This window comes from Rhea americana, unplaced genomic scaffold (assembly GCF_003343005.1).
Source record: "Rhea americana isolate MKP2758 unplaced genomic scaffold, rheAme1 scaffold_17, whole genome shotgun sequence".
NCBI lineage: Eukaryota > Metazoa > Chordata > Aves > Rheiformes > Rheidae > Rhea > Rhea americana.
In genome coordinates, this window is record NW_028185816.1 from 4423235 (window position 1) to 4444076 (window position 20842).

The 20842-nt window shown below is 38.6% G+C and overlaps 1 protein-coding gene across 2 annotated transcripts in view; it reads right to left on the bottom strand.

The window, feature by feature from the left end:
- Positions 1-16000, bottom strand: part of BBOX1 (gamma-butyrobetaine hydroxylase 1) — a 43897-nt gene extending 27897 nt beyond the window's left edge. Inside the window, exons 1-3 of one of the 2 annotated variants that reach the window (XM_085300891.1) lie at positions 15923-16000; positions 14886-15333; positions 13089-13203 (exon numbers count right to left, since the gene is read on the bottom strand). In XM_085300891.1, coding sequence (XP_085157017.1) covers positions 13089-13203; positions 14886-15275 — 505 coding nt within the window. In that variant the 5' untranslated portion in view covers positions 15276-15333; positions 15923-16000. Of the gene's footprint in view, positions 1-13088; positions 13204-14885; positions 15334-15458; positions 15670-15922 lie in introns of those variants that run through there. The other variant, XM_085300890.1, reaches the window with a different exon arrangement.
- Between the last annotated feature and the right edge of the window lie 4842 nt (positions 16001-20842).

The following is a 20842-nucleotide window of genomic DNA, read 5'->3' on the forward strand; positions in this document are numbered from 1 at the left end:
CCCCACAGAGGTCTTCTAGGTGAGAGTTTGACCTCTAGTAACCCCAAGGCCTAATTGGTGACCTCAGGTGACCCCACAGAGGTATTCTAGGTGAGAGTTTGACCTCTAGTAACCTCCGAAGACCTAATTAGTGACTTCAGGTGCCCCGCCCCCTCCCTCCCAAGGTCTGCTTTGGTTGAGTTTGACCTCTAGTAACCCCAAGGCCTAATTGGTGACCTCAGGTGACCCCCCCACACACCCATGTGTTCTAGTGTTTTTGACCTTTCATAATCCTGAGGCCCAGTTGGGACCTCACATGAGTCTGAAGGACTAGCCTGAGTGTTTGACCTCTGAGTCACCCTGGCCTCACTGTTACTAGAAGTCAAACTCAGTTACTAGGCAGTGCTCTGGGATCATCTGAGAGCACAAAGTTGGGCTCAGGCTTACTACAGGTAAAGGTCAAACTCCTGCTACATTGTTTTCTGATGCCTTCATACTGAAGCTTTTACCATTTACAATTTTTGTGTAATGAGAGCCATGAAAGTCTCTTTTTTCTGCATCTAAAGCTTACAGGGAAACATTCAAAATGTGCCACCAGTCAGCAATAAGTCATAGGACACTAAAATGTGCAGATTGAACTGTTCATCTCCAGACGTACTGAGAGATGTTTCCATAATGCAAGCTAGTACAGAAAGGGACGTGTGGTCCTTTCAGCTGTTAAACCCTTTTATAAGGTCTGTGCAACCGAGACTTGACTCATCATATTTCCACATAGAGTAGATGATCCATTTTAATGTAGCCTTGAAGAAAAGTCTCTTGTGTTTTTATTTTTTTTTTCCATTGGAAAAATGCAATGCAATAATGTGCAGAAACCCAGCAGTACCATCTTAAGCAAACCTTTACCCATAGCTCACCAAACAGGATTATTTAAAGTGATTGGCCTTGTCTCATGTTTTCTTTCATTGAAAAAGCATCCATCTGGGGGCAAAGCAGGCCACTGCCAAGAACATGGAAAAAGTGTATCATCTGTAGCAGCATGAAGGGTAATACGGCCATGTCTAAAAGACATTTCAAAAAGAGATGTAAACTGTGCCCAGGAAAAGCAAATTTTTTTTGTGAGACTAATTTTTAACTCTTACCAAAAGGTTGCTCCTTCTGAAACTAAAGCCACTTTATTTTAATGGCCAAAGAAAGACATATGCGGGCAGGTTGTCTCCTTCTGAAACAGACGTATCCGGGCAGGAATTAAGGTTATGACTCTCTGCATGGATGTCTGCCAAGTTGTTCTCTCTGACACTGCAATGGAGATATCCAGTATTTCCTCAGTGGCTAATAATGAGTTTTTCCTCCTTCACCTTTCCATAGCAAGATTCCGAATTTTACACATGTGGCTCCAAAATGTGCTCCAGACAGATGGAATATATTAAATTAAAAAGTTTTGCAGTTGAGATTTCTGGTAGAGCACCATGAAGAAGCCTGCACAATAAACTGGAGCCAGAGTTTTCAGTTTTCCTTTTTCATTTATATTAACCATTTCTCATCATAAAGTACAGCTGGTGAAAGTATCTATTACTAAAAGATGCCTAGCACTTGTCTTCATAACAACTGCTTATAACTTTGCTCCTCTTACTTACTTACTTACTTAAACCATTTGGGCTGAAGTTTTCCATAGCAATATCTGCCTAAAGGCTGCCATTTGGGGAGAATTTCAGCAACAACAACAACAATGGTCCAAAAGCCTAGATTAATGAAAAATAAGTAGTGTAGTCAAGTCACAATTTTTATGTCAGCTTTGCTGAGAAAGGTTAGTGCTTTCATTTTTTTCAAGCATCAAGTTTGGCAAATATTTTTTTCAGGTATTGGGGATCTATATTTGCCACTCCTATGAAACTAGTGAAATCTGGTCAAAGATATTTCCACCATCTTTGGAAAATACCAGCTTGCAGATGCTCCATAGACATTTTTCAGTTTGGCAGCTGAATTGTCCAAACATTGCAGCTACACTGAGCATSTGCTAGCCCTTGGGTGAGAGATACAGCAGGACCATTACAAAGCACAGAYGAGGAAAATAATTTCAACATAAAGTCAGTGTGCTCGCGTGAAACAAGACCATAGCATGATCGATGTGCTGCAGAAATTGTGTAATTATTACTTGGAGCATCCATTTCACTGGGACTTCATCTTAACTGTCATTATCAGTATATTGCAAAGCTGAGAGATAAAATAATAATAAATTATTTTATCTAAAATTGCTCTGCTGTAAGTGAAGGGAGGCCTCCCTGATTTCCACAAACTGAAATACAACTAAGTAACAGCTCAGTATGTGTACCTTCTGTTTTTTCCACACACAATTTCGTGTAAACTCAAATCGTGATTATACAAGAGATTAGAAAAGCTATTGATAGTCTCATTTTGCCGTATGGGGAAGCTTGCATACTGCAAGAAGAATCTCTTTCTTTGTTAACCATCTCCTTAAAACTACTCCAGTCAAGTACTTCTAAAGTCTTTAAGAGATATTCACCAAATCAAATTAATTTTCTGTGATAAAAGGCAGTACTGTAGCAGTTCATTGGAGGCAAAAAACACACAGTAAGAACTAAACCCTAGGACTTCTTTATCTTTAGTATGTCCTCAATATTCCTATGCCCAGATTACTTTGTTAAAATAATCCAAGCTTTTTCTACCCCYTCCCCCAACTAATCCTGCCAGGACCAATTCTGCTAGACAAAACTGAAACAGACATCACTGGAGTTTTAATGGCTCCAATGCATTTAGCCAAGAACTCAAGGAAATAGTAATGCAGACAGAAAGGGAAAAGACAGGAAATTAATCATGGAGCCCAAAGCATAGCTTCTCAACAGGACATTTTCTGGGGCCTGGCAGCTGTTGCTGCAGGCTGCAGTCACTTCAATTTAATTTGTAGTAGTACTGACACAGGACACGAAACTCCACACTTGCAGGTAACACTTTTATTTTGTACTTTACCACTACTAATCAATTTCTTCCAGCACTGGCAGAATTACAGAAAAGAACATTCTAAACTACTGCACAGCATCCTTAGACTGCTGAACCTATTCTGGTCTTCTCTTTCTTTATCTGTAGGATTCATTTATGCATACTACACTGAAACAGTTACAAGTTTATAAGTGCAAGTAACCTTATGTCAAGATTTATTAAATGGCTTTGTTAGAAAGCATCATCTGTAACTGTTTTTTATTTGCACTATCACTTATCTATGCATATTTATGATAATATATAGACCAAAAATACATATCATTACCTATAACATAACATCGAAAGAGCTGTTACTAATAAGTGGCACTAAGATTTCCCCAGAAACCTGTTTTTCTGCTGCAAAACCTTTTTTCAATTGCTTATAACTTGAGCTAAATTGAATCCTCTGGGCTGAATTCTCTATGAAGAATGTTTCGCTTTTATTGAATTTATTTGAAGAATAAGCCAGTGATCAGCTGTTTCTGAGAACAAAACTGAGCAAAGAAATACATTATTTGAATATATTTTAACACCCCCCCCCCCCCCCCAGCAATCTGCTGATAGGCTTCATTTCCTCTATTTTAATGATTGAGGTAAGGTCAGAAAAATGCTCTGGTGAATCCTGTGACAGCCCCCTTAAACTCATCATATTATAATTCTATGAAGAGGCTTCACACCAGAACTTTCTTCAGCTTCAAATCTGAAAGGGTCATGATGGCTGTGCTGCACACAGAGCCATCTCACCCAGCAGGAGCTCACCTGCAGCTGCAGGAAGGGGCGGAGAGAGAGGAGAAAGAAACAGGAGCTGAACCCTTGCCAGGCTCTCTGTTGCATGCGCCCTCCAGGACCACACCAGAAGAAACCCGCTTTCCAAGAGATGGGAGTGACTATCAGGGAGGGGAAAGGCATGCAATTAGCTAGTGAAAAACTCAGGGAAACTGCACAGGGAACTGCGTGGTGGCAAAGAGGTGGGCCTGGAGACTGAGCAAAAACTGCCACAGACTGCACTGGAAAAAAAAAAAAAAATCGAGCCAAATTGGTGGAACTGGGGTGCCAGCCTGGCACCATGAGTTAGTTATTTAGTAACAGTGCCCTGGAACTGAGAGCTGAAAGCAAAAGCTGAGAGCTCCAAAACAATGATGAGGTTCTTCCAGCTTGTGAATGAAGGCCCAAGCAGAATAATCGAATCTCAAACTCTTCTGGCCCCCAACCCCCTAATGTATGTAACTAGAAAAAGAAACAGTTGACATGTATCTTGTACTGAAACATATTCAGCAAAATTCCCCATTACTATATAATCTCTGTGGTTAATGCAGTTTATCCATGGAACAGCGTAATTTTATTTTCTGAGCTACCTGCCTTACTAGTGAATAGAGAAGCTGCTGCTGAACAGAGGAATCATCTAAGACAGTAGAGCCATCAAATATGGAGCTTTCTTATTCTATGCTTTGATGTATCTATTACCAGCCACGAGATGGATCATTGGCCTGACAGTTCAACTCCCATGCTTTGAAACATTGACTAGTATGTCTTCATCTGCATTACCATAAATGTTCACACAGTGTCTTAAATGCTAATTCATAGGTAAGTTATTATAGAAAAAAATCGTATTATCAAAGTGAGACCAAAAGTGTTTGGAAAATGCAGACTGCATCATCCACATTTTGCTTTATTCCATTGCCCCTTCAGCAGACACACCAATAAAAACTTTTTGTTTGTTTGTTTTTGGCAAAGTGTGACTGTACGGCTGCAATGAGCAGACTTGTACATTAGCATAAGCGAGCAACTTCCAGAACTGGACTTCTGAATTCCACCCGGTGAGTGAGGGACACTATACAATTCAAAAGGATTGAAAGAATAAGTCTTTTTCTCTCTTTCTAGATACAGATAGCAAGTATAAAATACAATGTGCTGAGGAAAGACTGAACTGAGACATGACATAGTTACAACTTTCAACAGTTGCAAAGTCTGCAAATTTCCAGACACTCATATTCCTTATTCCTCTGGCTAAGGCTATCTTACAGAGTGTCCAAGAAACACAACACACATACCCAAACACAAACTAACCACACAGATTGTCTTCTGTACTCTATGTTTCAACGAAGCTGTAAGATGACTGACAAGGAGTTCAGTTTCATAAAATGTTCAAAAAATGAAAAAAGGGCTATCCTTGAGGCGAGATATAATCTCACCTCATTAAATTCCTTAGTGAGACCACTCTACTGCCTCCTACTCACTGCTCTAGTGTGTTTAACTCAGAATACATTCCTTCACACATTTGTGTGATGAGGGAAAGACTAAAATATGAATGTTTTCCTTTTCTCTATTAAAAGTTATTAAATTAAAATAGCTTTTAATGTGCTGAGTGAGCTGCCAAGCATACCCTTTGAAAGACAAACTTAAGTTTCAATGTTAATGCAAGTAAATAACCAYGTGAAAACTAACGGAATATTTCAGTTCAGACTCTTCCTTCCTAATTGTTCCTATGGTCTTGCTAAACTGTATTTTCCAAGTCTTCAAATAACAGAAKGTTTAGAGGAATATCACTATCACAAGGAATATTCCAACAGATTTTTCCCCACCTTGGGAAATACATTCAGGCACCTGGCATTTAACTGCAGTTCCAAGAGCCCCAGGCTCCTCTGAGTGCATAAGCCTTCAAAATTCTCGTTTAAATTTCTGATTCTCACCGTGCTCACTAGAAGCTGTGCCTAGTACAGCATGTCCTTTTCGCAGTCAGTGACTGTGGTGTTAGGGGTTTTGGCTTTTGTTGCAACCGACTACATTTCCAGAAGCCAAGCATCAAGAAAAATAGCTCCTAAGTTTAAGCAGACAAATCAAACCCAGCTACTAGATGCATGAGAGAGAAGCAAGACTTACTTCACCCATGTGCAGAGTGGACCTGCACATTCCCTGTAGATTTAATGGGTCAGCCAAGCCATGCACAAATCAGTTCAAGCTCAGCATATACCTCTGGGATTGTCTTTGATCTCTGTAAACAAATCTGTCAACCTGATCTTTGTAGCAAAACTGTGGAAAAGACCCTAGGAACAACAACACATTTGGTCTTTGTCCCTACTAAACCTCCTACAGTGAAGGAGGTCATCAGACTCATGTTTTCAACTACATGGAGCTGAGGGAGACAAAAGCAAAACATAAAGTACTTCTATAAACACTCTGCAARAGAAATCTTCTCTCTGTATGGAAATAGTCAATAATGTGAACTTTACTCAGGCACTAGGGAATTATCCCTTTGCAGGCTCTGCAGTGCATTCAAGAGTCAACACTGCCTACTGGCTGAGCAGATGCTTTATAGTACCACTACGATGAGCAAATTTCAAAATTTCAAGAAAACCTAACTGTTCACTGATGCTCAAYAGGCAGATACTAAAACTGAGAAATAGTTCAAGCAAAGCATCCTCTTAGGCACTTTTTAATGTTTAGCTACTTTGTGTTTTCAAAAAACAGACTGAGAGTAGCAAACAGTTAAATCTTGCCCTGGATAAATTATACACTCTGAACTTGAAGTTTCCATTCTCTCAAATGATTACACTTTCAGTGACAAGTGCAATCAGTGTCCTAGTGGGTTTTTAATTTATTTTGAAAGGCAGGGGCCATTATGTGAATGCTTACAGTGTTAGGTTATAAATCCTACCTCATGCTTCAGAGAAGGGCTCCCAGCTCCCAGCTCCCAGTTCTCCAGTGGCATACTGATGCAGCCATGAGCTTGGTCTTTCAGCTACTGCAGGAATAACCTTTCTCCCCTGACATTTGCCAGTGTACTCCGTAATGACACTGTGATAAACATGCCAGTAGCTGAAAATGCACTGTATACAGTTCCAAGCATTACTAATCCTTGGGAAATRTGTGGAAGGCAGCAGCAGTTGGTATTTGGGAGGAAAGAAGTCTAGTGCACCTCCTAAAGTTACTGCTATGCAAAACTTCACCTCACTTGATGACTTTAAATCTTTTGAATTTAAAATTGTTTATAGTTTGTCTCAGCTCAAATTTTTACCCGTTCTAARTAGCATTAAGAAAACTTGTTCACATATATGCACATGCATTTGTGTAAGTAAGGTACCTACCTTCATATGGAAAACAACTATTCTTTCTCTCTCTCTCTCAGAAGCATTGGATTTCTTAGGTTTTTCTAGACCACTAAGCATTTTCCAAGGAGCACTGTGCAGTCTTGCTTGATATGGGGTGCCCAAGGACTCATATACTCCTACAGAACTCTCCCTGCATCAGACAGTAGCAGGATGACCTTATCTGCATTGCAGGCTACCCTTCTCTTTGGACTTGAACAATTTTTGTCCTGATTGCAAACCAGTCTRCCAGCGTAGACTCATATGCAGTCTGTGAAGTGTTTCAACCCCACCAACCTTTTCTGCAAAACTGTCACCCAGATGATTATTTCCCTACCTTGTACTCACACATCTGCCTAGGTACAGTACCTCACAGYTGACCCTGCTGAATAGCATTGTATCTTCCTCAGGCTGGAGGGCCTCATTTTCCCAATATGTAAAACACTGGTGTATTCATATCTTTAGTACAGTGGGCATTTCTTGGTCTCTGCAGCTCAAGGAGGTCTGAGTCAAGATAGAGAATGGGAGCTAACATGATTAAAGAGATAAAGCAGCTACAAAGAGAGACCAGAAAGGTTGGGTSTTCCTATTTGGAGAGAAGGCAGTTAAGGAGAAATGTAAGTGTAGAAGACCACGAAAGCAGTGGATAAAGCGAATGCAGAACTTTTATTCACACAATCACACAATGCTAGAAGAAGTCTTTGAAATACATAARGTTTTAGTTTCCTGTCTCCCCTCTCTCTAAACAGAGTTCTGAATTGTGTTGCCCCAGGAAGCTGTGGAGGCAATTAACACAGATACTACAGGAAACAGGCAGGAACATGTATCTTAACATCCCYGATGCAGTGACTGAGGACACTGAAGAAATACAAAGGGAACGGCCTGCAGACAGCAGCTTGGCTCCCATGTTTTTCCTATGCTACTGCTGGACACTAGAGCAATGAGCTTGATGAACTATTGGTCCAACCCAGTAAAACTTTTGTTTATGTTATTACCATTTCTGCTGCTTGTCAAGGTCATTTAGCATCCTAATCCTGGTCCTTCAWTTCTCTTTATATTCCATCTCTGGTTGTGGTCATGTGCAAAATCAATGCAACTACTCYACGCTGTTATAGTCACTGGTGAAAATAAGGCACAGTACTGCATAAAGCACACACCTTGGAAGAACTCTCTTGATGTACCATTCTGAACTGATGGGAAATCATTAGAGCTACTCTTTGGACATTGTTTTCAACCAGTTTCCCTGCAAATCTTACTATATATTTTTATCTATGCCACATATCCCTAGCACATTCATGAAAATTTCATGCATGACAGTTTCAAATGTTGCACTTTAACAATATGAATCTGATTACTGCATTTAATATTTAAATACATCAAAGAAAATGATGAAAATCAATTAAAGAACAAACTTACAAATTTAGAGCACAAATCAAACCACTGCCTTCATAGCACTTGATAAATCTTTCCAAATATTAGAAAGGCATTGTCTCCATGAACAAAAAGTGGAAAAAGTTTTTAGAAAGTCATCTAGCAATAAAGCCATCCTATATGGGGAATAACTTGTGGGATTTAAACATCAGCTCAAGGCTGTATGCACAATAAATGTTTGCACTATTAGCAAAGGAGAAACTGGCTGACAGTCATACTGGCTTTCTACAGTTGACTACTGGACAACTACTTATACCAGATGCATTCGGTAAGTACCACAGAGTGGCTTGTCGGGAGACTTCATAGTTTCAGCACAGATTTTCTCATAGCCTTTTTAAACTTTTTGCTTTACATATAAATTGTTATTATTACTAATAGTTGTTTTTCCAGAAAAAACTTAGGGTTTAACTCTAATCTACTGATGCCAGTATTAGTCCTTCCAGTAGCTGCAATAGGGCTGGGATCTAATTTGTAACGCTTACGCCTACTACAAACTACTTTCAAATGATGCATATTTGCATGAAAAGCAGTGAAGGACTCCCTGTCCTGGCTAATCTCAGAGACCATCACAGTGAGGTAAGTATAAGAGCAGCAGTTTCAGCAAGAGAGAGACAAACAATAGGTCAACACTAAAAAAGCAGTATTTGTAAAGATTTCCTTCTCTTCAGGCCCAGATGAGAAGGTTTTATATTCTCCAGTATTTACATTCTGACAAATTAACTATTCCGGAATTGTGAAAGGGACATGAAAGCATATATAATAAAACCAAAACAGATGCTCTGATGCTAAGATATTTAAGTTTTTCTAGTAAACAATATTTTAAAAAATGGCTCTATATAAAAGTCTGATATAAAATGGTGTACCACATAAAGCATATTTTTCTCCCATATGCCAAACAACAGGGACATTATTCCCTTCTTTATCCACAAAAACTCCTCCAGCCTGAGACTCTATCAAGAAGCTGTACTAAACAGGAACTGTACTCTTTGCCAGGATTTCCTGGTGGTAATTGATCCCATTCATGTTCTTCATTATTTTATCATGTCAGTACAGCACATTTTTTCCACTACTTGACCACAGTTAACATATTTTCCACTGTACTACAGTAGAAATAAAAGAACTTACGTTCTAAAAGCTGAATGAACGGGGAAGGCAGATAGGAGACACTGGCACTTGACAGTCTTGATTCTTATTTCCACAACAGAGTTGCAAATGCCAAGTCAAAAAGCTTTTTGTTTACAAACRTAGCTGCACACTTCATAAGGGATAAAAACAAAGGTCTACAATTCATTTGTGTCCATACTGGCCAGTAACGTTGCGACTAATAAAACCCTAGATCTGTGTGCTTTTCAAAATGGGAAGTGCTAACTGTTTTGGACAAAATCAATTCATCGCAGCATCTTCCAGTTTCAGAAGAGTAACTTTGAAAAAAACCAAACAAATTGCAAATTGTGCTCATATCATTTTAACCATAAAAAGCTACCTATGCTATAGCTTGTGGGAAAGGAGAAGATGGCCTCTGCCCAGTTCCTACAGACACTATGCATACACCAAAACCACACTTGGAATTATTCAGCTTTTATATATAYATGATGTTCTACAGAGAGGCAGCTTAAAATCTTTTACTGGGGGATAAATGAAATAGAGAGACTCTCCTCCTCTTTCATTCCTGTGCATGTTTTCTAAGTAAAGCAATGGAAATTGTTTTTTTTTTTGAGGCATTTAGTACTCTGAAAATGCCTGGGAAAACTGGGGACTTTTTAGACTTTAAATATTGCATTTACTCTTCCCCCCCCCTCCATTTTAGGTCATCAGTAATACCTACTAAATGAAAAGGAATGGGCAGTTAGTGGGAGGCATGTGATATAATAATCTCATAAGAATAAATTTTCTTTTATAAAATAACATAAACAAACAAACAAGCAATCAACCTAGCAGACATCTGTTTGTAACCTCCCTTCCCACAGACAGTAACTCTATATCCTTGATGAAAATGCACTTCAGAAATAACTGGTACAAGAGTTTCCAGGAACAGAAGGTTACTTTCAGAAACAGCTTCAAAAGAAAATTCTGTYTTTTTCCCAGAGAAGTTAGAAATGCAAAAAGATTACTGGAATTGATCTGCAATGAAGCTAATGACAGGAAAAAAATTTTACTCGAACAACTGCCATCATCTGCAAAATATTTAAAAGTCTTTTCGGAAAGCATGCATCACTGTTTTGGAAAACGTATTTGATGCATGTCTGATTTGTGTGGGTACCACCATGTGACACAGGCATACAAGTTTGAGGACTGTATATACCAATTCCTATATTCAGATAGTGCTTCAAGATCTAACCATGGGCACATACACATAGTGCAGAAGCTTTGCTACAAGCAGCTGCCTTTATGCTTTTCAAAAAGCGTGACTTATTCCRCTAGCAATTCAGCTCCGTATTTGCCAAATCACAGATCACTGTAGCAAAGCAACTAATAGCCAGCTGAAATACTGAAATTAAAATTTTGGAAGGTTGCACTGTTACAATCTGCATGACAAAACAAACAAGAACTGAAAAACAAAGCACTGGGCTGCAGTGTCTCTGACCAAGGACTCCCTGTGGTTTTGACTGCTTGTACTGTGCACTGCTTCATCCTGCAGTTCAGAACTCCCAGCTACATTGCACACAGAGGCCAACGAGCAAATACAAAGAGACCTCAGGTGATACCTTTGAGATACCACAGCCAGAGAAGTAGCAAATGGCTCTTTTGCAAGAATCCTGGAAGCTGGGCTGAAAAAAGCCTCGCTGTAGCTAAACAGTTGGCTTTGCATACCACACCGGTAAGATCTGACATTGTGTTTATAGGGGGAATTTGTCATACTGACAGCATTACTAGTCACTTGCCTCATACACTAAAAATCTGACCTGCTCTTTTTCTCTAGCTTGAGACATGTCTGACACYTCACTCTTGGAATCAGAAATTATGACAAAAAATATCACAAAAGAAAGAGCAAATATCCAACAGCAAAAGCAAATAACTGCTTGTAAAATTAATTAAACAAAAAAATAAAAAGCTGCAGCTGCAATAACGTCCGTCATGAAGGTTAACCTCGAACTATAGCATTCTGGTGGGCTTGCTCTGATATTTGTTCAATCAGTATGCAGGCCTGGTATTTCATACCATCAACTGTAACACTATACCACTGAGACATGATTTTCTACTTAAGAGCAAGTAATTTGCCCTGGTGTAACTCCACCAACTAGAAGGACGCTAATTCTAAACTTATTCCGATACAYAATGAGAAACAGGTTTTAAACTTCTAGCAAGCAAACCCACATGATTTATAATTGCAGCCTTATTTCCAAATGAAATCTGAGGAAAAAAAAAAATAGAAGCTATCCTATTAAAATCACTCATTTCTTTTCTGAGAATATGAAAAAGAGCTAAATGAACAAAGCCAAAGTTAATGCAAGTACTTATTTAGTGTAACGTTTATACACATATTTCCTCACATTTATACACGTTTCCTGTTCCTCACATCAATCATGGAGAACAGAATTTGAAAAGCATTGCCCAAAAAATAAAAGCATGTATTTACTGTGTATTTTATTTGTACTGTTTCATTAGAGAAGAGTAGTAGCAGAAGGGASAACTGCGTCCAAAACAAGCATTGTATTTAGGTGCTGAAAGTAAGCATTGTGTAAATGTATGCCTATGAAGACAAATCACATCCAGTTAGATTTCACGATGGAGCAAAACAAAAGCATTAAGCCTGAAATACTAATACCTCAGTTGCTGATACCTTTGCTAATATACATGCTAGAGACCTAGTCTGATTTGTTTGGGTATTAGGTAGAGCAACATTAAATTTACATCGATTCTCCCTTAAAAGGTTAAAAATCATCTTGCTAGCTTTCAATAATGYGCATCCATGTATCATGACAAACTGTATGTTTTTACAATCTTTTCCTGAAAGAGTAAGCAATTTTTATTGTAAAAAAATATAACGTTACACTGCAAGTTGCACAAAATGCTTCATTATCTGAAGATAAAGTCAACTACTGCAGTAAGTATCGGATACAGAGCAAACACAGCTTGAACTTCAGCACAAGATACCAGTATGTTACACAGTTACTGTTTAACAGAAGTCCAGCAAAAGGAAAGCTTCATTTCAATTAACACTCTTGCAATTCTACCTAAATATTTCCTCTAAAAAAAAAAAGTAATTTATATAACAGAATTTGCTTTGTCACACAGACCAAATGAGTCTGTATGCTGGTCCACAAGCCTCATTCTTCAGACCGACTTTTTCTAGGGTAAATGGCTTTAGAGAACATAAATGCTGTCCAAACAGCTGAACATCTCTCACTCTGCAAATAGCCCAGGACAGAGCAGCCAAGAGTGATTTCTCTTTGYCTACACCCTGTAAGTTAGAAGAGGGAAAAGGGCAAAGGTGCATGCCTGTTTTGCATGCATAGCCAAGCACTGAGCTGCCAAGAGTGGTTTCCGCTGCTCCAGCTGGGTAGCTTTCGCTCTCATGCAAGGATTTCTAAACAGGGCTGTCAGTGTCAGACCACTCGAATTTGAACCCCACACGACAGATTTAGTTTTAATCCTTACCTGGTAAAAATAACTCTTTTCGCATTTCAGCTCTGGCTTCTTCAGAGAAGCATCGCTTTTTCAACCATTCGGCTTCATATTTGCTTGTGTGTCCATCTGGCCAGGTAAGAGATACCTTGCAATATAAAAACATAAAATAATTAAGAATGAAAAATTCAAAAAGCCTTCAGGTAAAACAACTAAAAAACCCCTTAAAAMTAAAGAATATTAAATATTCAAATTATAGTATCACAGTTAAGCCTTCCCTGTAGCATAACAGCAAACAATTAATAAAACCCAACCTGAACATCACCCAAATTCTGATACCTTTTATTTTGCATGACTACATGACCCAATTTCCTATCTTGGGCAGGCTGCTTTCACTGAGGGAGTTCTGCTTAGCAGAAAGTACGGCATCACAGAACCTGGCACTTACCACTGAGGAGAGCACTTTATTACAACTCAGAAGAGAGCAGTAATATTTTTACAAGCTATTTGGGTTTTGGAAAAAGGACAAGAAAAAACATGCAAAAGAGAGATGCCAGAGGATAAATCCCTCTCCTAGTTTTGAAATGTTTTCCCTCTTCCAAATAAACAGAAAAACATTTTTTTTCCAATTCCTGAAGAAAAGTGCAGAAAGTATATAGTTTTGCTTGTCATGACAAAAGAATTCACTGTAACCTTTCCAACTGAATTCTGAGGTATCTCTTTTCATTTCACACAGTTCTGATCATTCTCAATATAGTAAAATGCCAATATCAGTTTAGGATTAGTGCTGTGCTTATGCCAGTGCCTAAGTAAATGGAAGCATACAACGCCTCTAGCAACAAACTTAGTAATAATACATTTGCCCTTCAAAGTGTGAATTTACACAGTATAGATGGACAATCAACTTGGGAGCCCAGAATTCCTCAATAAGCATCCTCAGCCTCTGAGCAAGTCTTGCTCTTGCACTAGTCAGCTTGGGCAAACTCTGTGCAGCTGAGCTACCTCAGCTTCAAAAAGGTTGACTGCTGTACCTTTAAGATGTTTAAAATGTCTTTAACTGCAAAATGATAGATGTGAGCTTGCWTTACCTAAGGAGCCATGTGCTGCTTTTAGATAAATCTACAAAATATGAACAATAAATCAAGTTTCCATATATGACAGGAAAGATTAAAATTTGTATAAAGGGAGGTTCCCATCCTGTCTTRCCCAACAATGTCCCCTTTTTCAAGAACAGATGTTAAAATAGATATTATAGGTATGTATATACACATATACACATATTAAGCCARTTCTAAATACTGTGTTCAACTTTGGTTTGAGTGTTTGTTCCAATAAGGTTAAGTAGAAATCTTTTACAGACTGGAAGATGAAGCATCAGCTAATAAAATAACATTTTCTCTATGGATTAAGATTATCTTCATTTTCCCATTTGCCTGATTTGTGAGAGACTTATTTACAGAATAAGGAGAAAAAGACATATGTCAAGGTGAAATTAAAARTGAGAGGGAATGTCTTTTTTTCTTTTTTTGGTATCTCCTGGTGATGAAGAAATGTACAGCAGAACTGAAAAAGCTTAATTATATTCTAAAACCTGAAGACTGGCTTTTTGTGCCTAATGCATGACATTTATAAAGTGAAGTTTCATAAAAAGGTGAAAAGATCTTAATTCCTCAAATTACAAGTACTCCTAAAAGGCTGGCAATTACACAGAATGATTTACGGACCAGGGAGTTAAGATTACAATATATCTTGAAATTGTCTCTAATTTACAGATTAGCAAGTACTGTTACACAAGTTTCACATAAAGCAAAATTAATTTTTATKAAATACCTTCTTTGTATCTGTCAAAGTGACATCCTTTACCACAATGTTAACATCTAGGTCCGCGAAAACCAATTTGCGTGCTTTGGCAGAGTGTAAGAAGCAATCAGGGCACTGGCAGTTGTCTCTCAGCCAGACGCAAGGAAAACGGCTCTCGCTTCCATCCTCCCAGTGGACACAGACAAAACGATTTTCCTCCAGAGCTTCCACCTTCTGTATTTTTGCTTTCATGCTGAGCGGCTGAGCTGTGCGGCCCACTCGAGCGGTACGCTGCCAGCCGCGCTGAGGGAGAGCGGCCCCCGGGACCGCACTCCTGCCCTTTGGTACTCGACGCAGAGAGCACGTACAGGCTCGTCGGACTTTGGCCCTTAACAGCACGCTAGCCACTGCTGTCCACATGTTGACTTCTCCAATAAAATTCTCAGAGGAAGGAGGCTTTGCTGGAGTTCCTGAAACACTGTGAAGGGCAGGTTATTACCAAAGAAATGGACACAACAGAAAGACAAATTTAAGATGATTCTACCCCTCTTCTCCTCATTCCTCCTTCTTACCTAAACCTTAGAAATATTATCTGTTGCTTACATTTTTGAGGCACAGAGGGTCTTTTCAGACTGATATATTCAGAAGTCCATTCAAAACTCCTGCAAATTAGCAGAGCTTCAATTTTATTCATCATCTTGCTCTTCTTTTATTTGGCAGTTAGTTCAATACTTTTTTTGCATAAATGGTCTCATTAGAGATACCTCAAGATGAGCTCTACAAATCAGAAGTAGGTAATATTACCAATCATGTTTGAAAGCTACAGCTTTAAAATACACGTATCTCAATTCCTGCAGTGGATACTATAGAAAAATSCACAGTATCCACAGAATCCATTTCCCTGCAAGGAAAAGCTTTGTAAACATGAGTTCAGCTACGGGAACAGAGTTTGGCRAAAGCTCAATTCTCCTTCCACAGATAAGACTGCTTTCTATATATAAGCTACTATATTTAAAGCTCTCTGAAATAACTGTATACTCCACAGCAGAAAGATAATGCATTCTAACCTTAAATTGGAAGAGAAGTCCTGGTCTAATGCTTTCCTTATTCAGAAAAATACTTGGTCTCGTCCTGAACCAATAAACCAATACATTTATTTTTAACAGATTGTTTAACCATTTCAAAGTTTGCGTATTTATTTCTAATTTGTTCAGTGTCTTTTTCTGTTGTTTTTGTTTTTAAATCCAGGTGGCAAAATACCRATGCCCTGCTAGGACAGAAGTCTCCCTGTGCAGCCTTTGCACAGGCAGAATCTCACTGATGTCAGTATTTTGATTYACTGATAGCTGCAGCAGTTGACAGAAGGATTTTGATTTTTTTTCCTTCRCTCTCTGCAAGAGCTGTATGGTATAGGACCCCTGGGTCTCCTCTTAGTTTTACTTCATTTGACTGAACTGAGCAAAGCAGAATATTGATTTCTACTTTCTTTTGTTTGGGTATCCATAAATTAACAACATTCACTTCCAATTCATCACAAGGAACAGCTACAGCTGTAGGTATACAAACTTTAATCTAAAAAAAGTGTTCATATCCAACTTGAGTATGTTTCCTAATACACATATACATATTATTTCCAAAACATTATTCAATACAACAATTGTCCTTATAATTATGAAAATATTAACACCGTAAGACTGGCCACAGCTTCCTTCTGAGGTTTCTTGGACAAACATTTACTACATATGACTGTGAAAACATGGTATGCTTTAGGGTTTTTTTAATCACAAGGTAATAGGATACTTAATCTAATCTTTTTGAAACAACACTGTTCAGCAAGTACTGGACCACAATGAGGGTATGCAATATTCTGAAACTTTAGAAGATCTGGTTTCCAAATGAAAAGGAAAAACAAAATCAGACCACTTTAACATGCTCTAAACTTTTGCTACGTTTGTACTTTTTTATAGTTCTGTTCAAGGCAGTGGATTATTTGACAACACTGGGACAGATCCAAAAATGCACTTAAGCAACCAAAATACAGTTTAGAYGAAACTAAGACAACTACAACACAGAAGTGCAAGCCACAAAACCACTGCCTCACTCTTTAGGCAACTGAGAGCCTGTTGATATTTGTGCTTCTGCTGAAGAACCCCTAAAAAGCTAGTACTGCCCAAATCCAAAGTCAGCATCATGCTGACAGAATTAAGTATCCTCCTGCATCTMTCTTATCCAGCCTAGGTGCACATCAGAAAACCATGCAAGGCACAGCTGGGTAAGCATGACCAGAATATTCCTGACACCTGGAAAATACTGAATTCAACACAAAACATAGTGTTCACATTTATTTTCATTCAAGAACCCGACTAGAAAGAGTATGAGCAATCTGAATATCAGGATTCATTCATTCCACCTATCTTTCCATTGATGCAGAATTCAAGGACACAACACACTTCCCCCAACCAACCATCCAGCTCCTTTGTGGATATGGATACATTTCTCTGTATGATAAATACAAGTAAGTACTTCTTCAGGTATTTGTCTAAGATAAGACCATGAGAACTAGCTTTTGCTTTTGAAGTTTAAGGCCATCAGAAAGCTCTGGTTACTGGAAGGTACAGAGGAAACTGCAAACTTCATCATTTTGGCTGCATAGTACCTCCATGTAAGTAGTTCATTGTGAAGCTCATCGATAACATAGCTCATACATCCATCATGTAGTTCAGATACTGCTTCTGCTCACTGTTTTCTATGAATGTTTCATGGGCAGAAAGGGAAAATGGGGACAAGGCTCCTCCTGTGCCTCAACACTTTCTGATTTCTTTTTGACAAACTATTTCCAGCAGTGACTAATTCAACAGCAAATCCTTTCACAAAGGTTGCTATTTGGAGCTGTGAAGGAAACTACCTCTCCTTCCGTACAGTCTTCATTGCAATCTCACCTCATTCTCTACAGTTAACTGGAAAGAGAAGCTGAAGATCTTGCCTTGAGGATGAAAGACAAATATATCTTGAGATACCATTATAGACCTCCTAAGAGATCACAGATTCCTTATTTGATTCATGATACACAATAAATATTATGAACCTGTACCTCAGTTAAGTTTCTCACCAATATTTTAAATACTGTTCATATGCTTAATCTTCAAACTATTAACCCACTAAATCACTTTCACCAGTGGAGCCTCAGAGTACTTTAAAGGAAGTTTAGGACTTCTTATCTGGCTTATAGCTATCCTTCCAAACACTGTCGTAAGTATCTGGTGGTGCTCCCCTATTGAGTTATGTTAACTGAGATTTGATTGTACCTTTCTTCCATGTTAATCAACAGATCCACTCGTTCATTTATTTATTTTTTGATATCAGAGGGTCCTACCCTGGTTATCCCAGGCAATTTTCCAATAGCCTAGAGAGAACAGAAAAACCTTGTTTCTACCAACTCAACTTCATATATATTCTAGTACTTTAGAGAAGTGTATACTAAAGTAAGGCTTTCTTTGAACAGCCAAAGCAAGGCTCTTCTCCTTTTAACTTCAGCATGGAGTTATAAGGACCTGGATGTTACACGTGAGCTTGTTTTCTTTGTTTGTTTGTTTGTTTGTTTGTTTTTTGTTTTTCAAAATGAAAGCAAGATACAGGAAAAAAAATAAGCCTTTACTTTCTGAATATCTTTCAAGGAAGATTCATCGCTAAGTTTAAAGTCTTATCTGAACCTTGGCAGATTCAAACAGCTTCTACGCTTCTTGCATTTTACCATTCAATTAAGAAATCAGAACTTGTTTCTAAAAGACTCCTTATAGCATTACTGCTAATCAAAGGCCTAATAGAAAACCACATGATAAATTTTTTATGGCAAGAAATTAAGGTGAGTCTATTGTGTTTCTATCATAGATGTTGCTTAAGTGTTACCTGTTCACATGGTAATAGATAAGTCAGTCACACAAAATGCCTGTCAAGAAGACTCCCTTTTAAATACGTGACAGTAATTTCTTAAAGTGCTTTGAAACAAAAGGTCAATCTAAAAAAAAGGGGTGTGACCAATCCTGGCAGAATTTCTATACAGAATAGAMATAAGACTTCTGGAAGTTACTGAGGTACACACAATTTATCTACACAACAGGGARGGCTGTAAGCTAAATGAGAATTTCCAGTTTTGATTAGATGTGAGAAGTATGTACAGCAGGGTTTATCTCACCTAACTTTGGACACATAAAACAGTTTTCTATACTTGAATATCATCTGCACCACTTCTTACTAGCAGCAAGAAAGAGGCACATTTAGATCACAATTCATCTCACCTTTTCAGAAAGCCTGCTTTAAGACAAGATGAACTGAACTCTTATTTCTATTCACTAACTAAAAAAAGAGCCTCAACAAWTAGCTCAATTAGGTCCAAAGTAGATGTTACACTACTGATGGYTATGTTCAGCAAGACTACTTTTCATGGCTTGCATTTGTTGCATAACTAATGCTTCTGTTCACAGACTACTGTTGCTACATACAATTCACATTTCCTATACTCCATATGGCTGGGAAAATCTTGGATGGTAGCAGGCTTAATGCTTCTTYTACTTGCTACTAAAGTTACACTGTTGTCAGAGCTGCCCCCATTCCAAGASACTTCAGTTTTCAGTGCTATCTATCCAACCTGTTAATCACAAAGAACTCTCTCAAAATACTTCCAATCCTAACTGCTAGAATTTGGAACAGCCRCTGCATCCATTCAAAGAGAGGGGACAATTCACAGACTGCAGCAGAAGCCTTTGATATGTTTAGGATAGGAAGCAATTTTCCAGGACAATTTGTGGTATCAGGAAAAATCATGACATGTGGCTCTATAATACACAGATCTACTTTGTCTACTGCTAGTTTTCCACAAGACTCCAGACCTATTCAGATATTTCATTTGTGTCTGTTTAYTGAGGTCAATGGAATTGCACCTGCATTAACTAGGGCAAAATCAGGTGCTTCARTTCCAGAATTATTCAGTTTCCTAGTTATGCAAGAGGAATCTCTGAACATCAGTATAGGAAAAAGATTTCCCTGTCGTGAAGTTAAATGTTTGCCTTTTAAATGTTCAGCAGTTTTTGTATTAAACTTCTGTTTCTGTCTTTGTTGTAAAGCAGTTGTTTAGGTAACCACCTACTGAGAGAAATCTTGTAATAATAAAAAGGCCGTTTATTGTTTTCCTTGAGTTAGTAATATCATGGTGTCATTTTTAAAAACAGAACTCAGATAACAATGTTTAAAAATATCTGCTACATCACATTTTCTTGATGTTATTCTTCTAAGACAGTTAAATTATACAGTTGTGTGAGCCCAGTTTTTGTTCCACACAAAAAGCTTCATAGCAGAAAATTCTCCCTTCAGTAGAATTATTTCCCATTTGCACTGGTGCTGGAGTGTTCAGGATCAAGTTCTCCACAAAGACAATCTGGCATGTCTTTACAGGACTACTCCGGACACAAAGCAGTTTGTACCAACCGGGGATTTCTCGTGATTCCTAACACTCTGCTCAGCCTTCCCAGCTGGGCCAGCCACTTACCTTGATTTGTGTCAGGTGAGAGCCACACACTGTGAGTCCCTCTTWTTTCACATGTCCTGTGCATGACCTGGACAGCCTACTGCAAGTTTTATTGCAGAGCACAGTAACTCTGATGCTTCCAGGGAATGCCAAGCTCCTTGTGTGCATGCGTGCACCAGCTGTGCTGTGCACGTGCACCACACACGGTGGCCCTGAGGTGCCAGGCTACCCAGGCCAGCACTGTAGGCAAATCTTCTAGTGCTCCAAAACTGCAAGAAGGGTAACCAACAGTTCGTGCTTGCACAATAAAGGCAGCCTGCTCCTCTTTCCTGGAGCAATGAATGACAGAATACATACGGCTGAGAACTATGCCTGGGGTAGCACTAGCAAACTGCTAGCTGCTACATATACAAGAAGCCCCTGCKTGATAGCTCAGCCTATTTCCAGGGCACTGCGCAGAAGGAAA